The sequence below is a fragment of the Spea bombifrons genome, chromosome 1 (genome assembly GCF_027358695.1).
Source record: "Spea bombifrons isolate aSpeBom1 chromosome 1, aSpeBom1.2.pri, whole genome shotgun sequence".
Classification (NCBI taxonomy): Eukaryota; Metazoa; Chordata; class Amphibia; order Anura; family Pelobatidae; genus Spea; species Spea bombifrons.
Genome location: NC_071087.1, coordinates 9,174,368 through 9,182,175, shown reverse-complemented (window position 1 = coordinate 9,182,175; position 7,808 = coordinate 9,174,368). Strand labels below are relative to the sequence as shown.

The following is a 7,808-nucleotide window of genomic DNA, read 5'->3' as shown; positions in this document are numbered from 1 at the left end:
GGACCGGTAGTACCGGCTGGCGCCACTAGGTGGCGTGCGGAAGAACGTGTACATGCGGCAGGTGCGGACCAGGTTCCAGTAGGCGGTGGCTGTCGTGTGGAGTTGCGGGGTCTTCCCTGTCCTCGCGGCGGCAGAAGCTGTCTCGCGGAGGAGGGAGGTCTTCCTCTCCACCGCGGTGGTTGAAGCTGCTGTGGCAGGACGGGGGGCCTCCCCCTTCTCCGCGGCGGCTGAGGCTGTTGCGGTAAGGCGGGGGGTCTCCCCCTCCTCCGTGGCGGCTGATGCCGCTGTGGTGAAGCCGGCGGTCTCCCCCTTCTCCGTGGCGGCTGAAGATCCGCAGACCCGGAGGAACCGGCAGCCAGGTACGTTACACTAACCATAAAAAGCAGAACCCCCCCCACATTCATTTTTTCAATTAGACACCCCTTGGGTATCTGAAATGCTTTTATTTGAACTCTTTCCATGTCAAGATTTTTGGGAAGATACAGCAATTTATTTTTTTATTTATTTTTAGCACTTGCTCATAATAATAAACTTTTTTTTAACATTTTGCTGGAACTGGATGGTATGGTTCCCCTGATGGTGACATCACTGCATAATAATTTTTAAATGTTACCACATTTTTTTTTTTTTTTAACTATTTTTATTTTTTCCATTTTTTTTATTACTTTTAAAATATTTTAGTAATCACATTGTAATTAGAAAGCTGGCCTTTGGGCATTGACTTGCATGGTTCAATGCAGTACCTGTATTCAACCTACAAGGAGAGCCAGTGTTCTCAAGAGGGTCTGGAGAGACGCCATCTTGCGCGTTCTGGGGTGGCAATTTGTCACTGAATTCCTCTGCATTGTTGATCACCTCCTAAACTGACTCCCTGGGGAGGGGCCAGACTCATCCAACCATGTCTTTATGGCCCTTGTTTTGTGCGCTGGGGTGCTGTCACGCTGGAATAGAAAAGGGTCTTCCCCAAACTGTTCCCACAAAGATGGAAACTGAGTATTCTCCTTAATGTCTTGGTATGGCCCCCTTCAGCATTTATATTTTTTGTATATTCTGTATATGCAGTATTTTACTGGGAGGCTTAATACTGTAGCTAATTGTGTTATAGTCCCAAACACGTTATCCGTTGTAACATTTCTAGGAGTTGTATGATATGTGGGATTTCTATATGTGTGGACTATGATAGGCATGCCATTCTTGCCCTTAAAAAGCCATTCGTTTGGTGAAACCTGTTAGAATGAAGCGATCTGCTGCTCTTGGAGGATCTTGAGCTTGAACAGTGGCTCATATCACGATGCTACAAGCACTGAGGTCACATGCAGGTTGTAGAGGTAGATTTAAGAAAGCAGAAGACTCCAGCATAACATTTTTAGTTTCTTAATGATATTTGGTGCATGAAAAATATTTTCTATGTATATTTTTCCTTATTTTTACATCTGAGGACCCAATTATGTTATGAACTATACATATAATATAAGAAAGGCAGAGGAACAGAAATGAAGAAAACCTTTTTTTAATTACATCTTTTACCGGATTTGATAAGACGACCCCCCAAAATGTTAATATTAATTTAGAAAAAAAGAAAAAGCTTTACTAGTAAATATTATTTCAAATGTAAACTATTTTTCATATTTAATAAAAACTATGACTGAGAAAAATGCATTTTTTATTTTCTTTGCCAACCTGCCCCCCAGTTATGCACATCTGCTCCCAGGCTTACCACTCTGGCCCCCAAATAAGCCTTATATCTCCTTATATGCCACTCTGCCCCTCAGATATGCAACGCTGCCTCCCAGATAAGCCGTATGCCCCCTATATGCCATTGTGCCCCCCAGATATGCCTTATACCCCCTTATATGCCACTCTGCCTCCCAGATAAGCCTTATACCCCCTATATGTCACTGTGCCACCAGATAAGCCTTATATCCCCCTATATACCACTCTCCCTCCCTGATGCCACCCTGCCCCCCAGACTTACCACCTCCGTTTCTGCCGGCACTTCCACTGGGGCTTCTATGATGGAGCACGGGTCATGTCACGCCAGCACTCCGTCATAGAAGCCCCGGCGGAAGTGTCGGCACCAGCAGAGGTTACCAGAGAGGAGGGGGATCTGCATCTTAGTCCTAAAGTCAGACCTCAATTTGAGGTCCGCTTATAAGACGACCTTGAATATACGAGGGAAAATTTTTAGAGCATTCGAGCAAATACGGTAATTTGTTTGGTGCTGCTTTTTTTGTGTTTAACACTATATGTATTTACAGTTTGGTGGCAATCAGAACCAAATTTTATATGATCTGTTATGTGTTATGAGTCTGCGATTGGGTTTATTTGGTCATGGTGTTAATGGGTTAATCATTATAAATATGCACAACTAAAAAAATATATGCCCCCAACATCAACGTAAATGCCCCAGACTTTGGTGGGAACGCTCACTGATATTAGTGGGCGGTGCTGTCCTCGTCCCTCAAGGGTAGGCCCGGGTAGCCAGAACCCAGAAGTTCCCAGGTATGGTGATTAGATTCCAGAGATTCAGGATTCTCAGCTTTTCTCTTCAGATTTATAGTTACATTTTATAATCCTGGGAAGCATCATATTTAATTTTTTTTTTTTTTTTTATGTGCGCCACTTATTTTTTTTTTATTCACATCTATTTGGGCCAACTTGTCGAGTTTGACCTTCAGTAGACAGCACTCACTTTTATTAATGTGAGGGATACACTTATAGTGACTTCACAATATTCTATAAAAAAAAATTTGCGCTGTTTTGCACCTGTTTTGTTTAACGTTGATTATCTGTTAGTTATTTTTAGAAAAAATGTTTCAAAGAAAAGTAGCTTTGTGATTTGGAAAAGCTGTGTAGCAGTACTGCAGACTTTGCATATACATTCTGTGTTAGTGATTCGGGGCTAAACACCTGCGCTGAGCTTTAGAATATTTTTATGTTTCTATTCTGTATGATATAATAGAGATGGAAGAGGAAGGTTTTTGTGCGGCTCTGTATCACTGTGAGAGGGGTGTAACCCTGCTGACAGTAATAATCTGCTGCATCTTCTGCTTGCGCTCCGCTGATGGTTAAAGTGAAATCGGTTCCAAAACCGCTGCCGCTGAACCGCTCTGGGGTCCCGGTGAATCTGCTGCTGGCATAATAGATCAGGAGCTTTGGGGGTTGTCCTGGTTTCTGTTGGTACCAGGCTACATAGCTGTATACATTACTACTGGCTATACATGTCATGGTGACGCGTTCTCCTGGTGACACAGAGACAGAGTCTGGAGTCTGAGTCATCACAATCTGTCCACAGGATCCTGGGGGTTAGAAAAATAATATTTCTTGATCTCTAGCAATGAGCTCAAATATAATAACATGTATTTATATTTTTAAAAATATATATTATTTTATATACAATCCTGTAATAAGTATACCTACTTACCCTGAATATAAAGCAGAAGCCCCCACAGGAGAAAGCTCTGAGTGACCATCTTTATGTCTGTGGATTATCATATACAGGGTATAAGATTTCTCCGGTACAAGGAACCTTATATACAGTGACAGCTGAGATACTGAAATATGTAAATACAGAGGACATGCAAATGACATTGTTCTGCGTGGCTGATTTTCCAATATGTTGGTTTTTTTATTTTCTGTCTTCATAAATGCGGCATCAAACTTATATTTTCCTATGTATCAGATATGACAGACAAATAGTTAAAGTGAGTTAACAAAGTATGCAATAAGATGTCATAATGTAGAACTAGAAAGTCAGAGGCTTAGATGTGATGTAAGGATTTTTTACCGAGTATGGTGGTAGATAAGTGGAATAAACGTCCAGCAGAAGAGGCAGAGGTTAAATACATATTAGGTAGACATATTGCTATCCTCAATCTAAGAAGAATCCAAGAAGTATGAGGAAAGGGGCAGACTAGATAGGCGAATAGTTCTTATTCGCTTCAAAGTTTACGTTTCCAATGAATTGTGTTGTAACACTTGCATGTTTGTGAGGGCATATCTGTGCCGCAACTGTAACTGTTTCAGGCAAGGGCCTGCGAGTTGAATGAAAGCACAAATGGCCTCATCTGAAACATAAAATGTAGTTTAATCCCTTCACGACCCATGATGCACCAGGTACATAATGAAAAGATGTCCGTAAAGAACTAGTGACCTGGTGTGTCATAGGTTAAAAAATATTTCCGTTTGTTAATCGGGAGGGCACAGGAGTTCCAGGCAGACTAGTAACAGAGACAGAGCCCCCCAACCTGGGGGAGCAATCATTTAAGTTTCCCCCATCACATCCCAGATGCAGAAGGCAGTTCCATGGAAAAATAATTAACGTTCTTGTCTCCCCACACAAGTGTGGTGACCGACCCTGACCCTCCCTTTCTGCATGATCACTCTATTCTCCATTCGCTGATTCTGCAGCATTAACACCAGGGAATAATCGCAGTCAATTCTGTGTCCGTATGGAGCACCAGCATTAAAAGCGTTAAAAAATGGGGGGGGGGAGATCTTCAGCAGCAATGACTTGGAAGTCAAACTGCTGCAGAGCCAATCAAGAGTAGGCTGATGATGATTAGATCATTCCTGACCAATAGGAATGACCTGATCATTTTGACAACCACTTGATGACCCCCCCATCAGTGACAGTTTTTATAAGAGATGAAAAGAAATATTAAAAAAAAACACGTTATCAATTTCAGTTTCATGTTTTTAATTTTCTAAACATACATGTAAAAAAAAAATCAAAATGTATAATAATTTTTTTCCACTACAAGGGATGCACATTACAAATGTTGCCATGAGTTTACATACTTTTTCCCGTGATTTATCAAGTTAAACAATCTACTTCCCACATACACGTAAACAACCCACATAGGAAACACAATATATATTCTAGAACTCTCTCTAGTACACAGATGGTCTTTATTTTCTCCAGTTTTGTCATTATTTCTTCACAATTCTCTCTTCTTTTCCTATGTTATAGTAAAAGGTTTTCACACCTACTGCAGGCTTTCTCATATGTGCCAATGTGTTGGAGCTTCTTTGTAACATTTCTTCTATGTCCCTGATGGAATTAATCATCTCAGTTATAAGCGGTTTGGTTGCTGTTCTCCATTTCATAAATATGACAAACTTTGCTGCTACCAAAATAAAGTTTGTGAGTATGCACCTGACCATCACACCAACAGGGACTTTGATGACATTGCATTTTAAATAGTTGGTCCCTCCTTTGCAGCTATAACAGCTTCCACTCTTCTGGGAAGACTTTCCACAAGATTTTGGAGAGTTTCTGTGCCCATTCATCCAGTAGAGCATCTGTGAGGTCAGGCGCTGATGTTGGACGAGATGCCCGGCTCACAATTTCCGTTCCAGTTCATCCCAAAGGTGTAAAATGGGATTAAGGTCAGGGCTCTGTGCGGCCGGTCAAATTCTTCCACCTCTAGCTCATCCAACCATGTATTTATCATGCTGGAATAGAAAAGGGTCTTCCCCAAACTGTTCCCACAAAGTTGGATGCATAGTATTGTCCAAAATAACTTGGTATGTCGCCTTCAGCATTTATATTTTTTGTATATACTGTCTGTGTACAATTTTACTGGGAGGGTTAATATTGTAGCTCGTTGTTATAGTCCCCAACAGCTGAGGTTTACCATTGGACTATACAATGATCGGCCATAACATTCTGACCGCTTGTTATCATGGCATCTGTCAGCGGGTGGGATATATTAGGCAGCGAGTGAGCATTTCATCCTCAAAGTTGATGGCTAGACAACTTGTGGGGTGTTCTTGGTCTGCAGCGGTCAATAGCTATCAAGGAATCTATTCCTGAGAACCTAATTATGTTATGAACTATACATATAATATAAGAGGAGAGGAACATAAATGAAGGAAACAGACTCCTTTTTATGTCAAAGTCCTTTTAATTAGGGTTTTTAATTTGTTTCGTGCTGTTCTTTTATGTGATTTAACACTAAATGTGTTTATTGCTTTGGTGTCAATCAGAACTAAATTTTATATGATCTATTATGTGTTACATTATGAGTCCATGATTGTGGTTATTTGGTCATGTTGTTAATGGGTTCAGCATATATTTAGTTTAATGCCCAAAAGGCATATTTTCAGAGTTAAAGCCAGTCTTATAATGACATAAGATCTAGTTACATTAAAAAAAAGTCTCCACACTGCCTTGCAAGCTGTCACATACCTTGCATCCATATATGCTTCAACTTCAATATACATCCCTTATAACTATCATTATAAATACGCACAACTAAAAAATATTTGGCCCCAACGTCAACGGAAACACCCCAGACTTCAGTGGCACCGCCCACCGACATCAGCAGAACCGCCTGGTGCTGTCCTCGTCCCGGAAGGGTAGGCTCCGAGTAGCCGGAACCCACAAGTTCCCAGGTATGGTGATTAGATTCCAGAGATTCAGGATTAACAGCTTTTCTCTTCAGAGTTATAGTTACATTGATAATCCTGGGAAGCATCATATTTCATTTTTTTTTATATATTTTCCTTTTTTATTCACTTCAATTTGGGCCAACTTGTGGAGTTTGACCTTTAGTAGACAGCACTCACTTTTATTAGTGTGAGGGACAAACTTATAGTGACTTCACAATATTCTATAAATTATTTTTTTGTGCTTATTTGCACTGTTTTGTTTAACGTTGATTTATCTGTAGCTTTGTGATTTGGAAAAGCTGTGTAACAGTACTGCAGACTTTGCATATACATTCTGTGTTAGTGATTCGGGGCTAAACAGCTGTGCTGAGCTTTAGAATATTTTTATCAGCGGTTTCTATTCTGTATGATATAATAGAGATGGAAGAGGAAGGTTTTTGTACGGCTCTGTATCACTGTGAGAGGGAAGCTGTCACTCTGCTGACAGTAATAATCTGCTGCATCTTCTGCTTGCGCTCTGCTGATGGTTAAAGTGAAATCAGTTCCGTACCCGCTGCCGCTGAACCGCTCTGGGGTCCCGGTGTTTCTGCTGCTGGTATAATAGATCAGGAGCTTTGGGGGTTGTCCTGGTTTCTGTTGGTACCAGTTCAACCGGTCGCTGCTAACAACAGAACTGGCTTTACATGTCATGGTGACGCGTTCTCCTGGTGACACAGAGACAGAGTCTGGAGTCTGAGTCATCACAATCTGTCCACAGGAGCCTGAGGGTTGTAAGAAATAATAATATCTCTTGATCTCTAGCAATGAGCTCAAATATAATAACGTTTATTTATATTTTTAAGGAAACAAAGTATTTTTGAGATTATTTTATATACAATCCTGTAATAAGTAATACCTCCTTACCCTGAATATAAAGCAGAAGCCCCCACAGGAGAAAGCTCGGAGTGACCATCTTCATGTCTGTGGATTATCATATACAGGGTATAAGATTTCTCCTGTACAAGGAACCTTATATACAGTGACAGCTGAGATACTGAAATATGTAAATACAGGGGACATGCAAATGACATTGTTCTGCGTCACCGATCCCTTCTCTGTGACAAACTCTTCCCAGCGCAGCGAGCGAGAGATGTAAGAGACGTGACATTTTCCATTCAGTTGTTTTTTAGAATACTGGGAAATGATGCTTGTAGTTTAGTTTAAATCTAGAATAGTTTATCAAACTTACCTTTTCCCATTTTTCACCTGAAATTAAAACATTTTTCTTTATTGAAAAGCCCTGACCCCTTGGTGCATTTATCTAACATACAGGGTTGTACATAGAACGACAAATTAAAATTACCCTCAGACCCCTGTAGGGGGCAGTAAACACCGTATCACAGGGTAGACACATAGAATTTGATAGCAGATAA

The 7,808-nt window shown here is 40.8% G+C and overlaps 1 gene segment (V, D, J or C); it reads right to left on the bottom strand.

The window, feature by feature from the left end:
• Positions 1–6,783: 6,783 nt before the first annotated feature.
• LOC128474627 (immunoglobulin kappa variable 3-20-like) lies at positions 6,784–7,354 on the bottom strand. The segment is given in 2 exon segments: positions 6,784–7,157; positions 7,300–7,354. Coding segments are annotated over 2 exon segments (429 nt in total).
• Between the last annotated feature and the right edge of the window lie 454 nt (positions 7,355–7,808).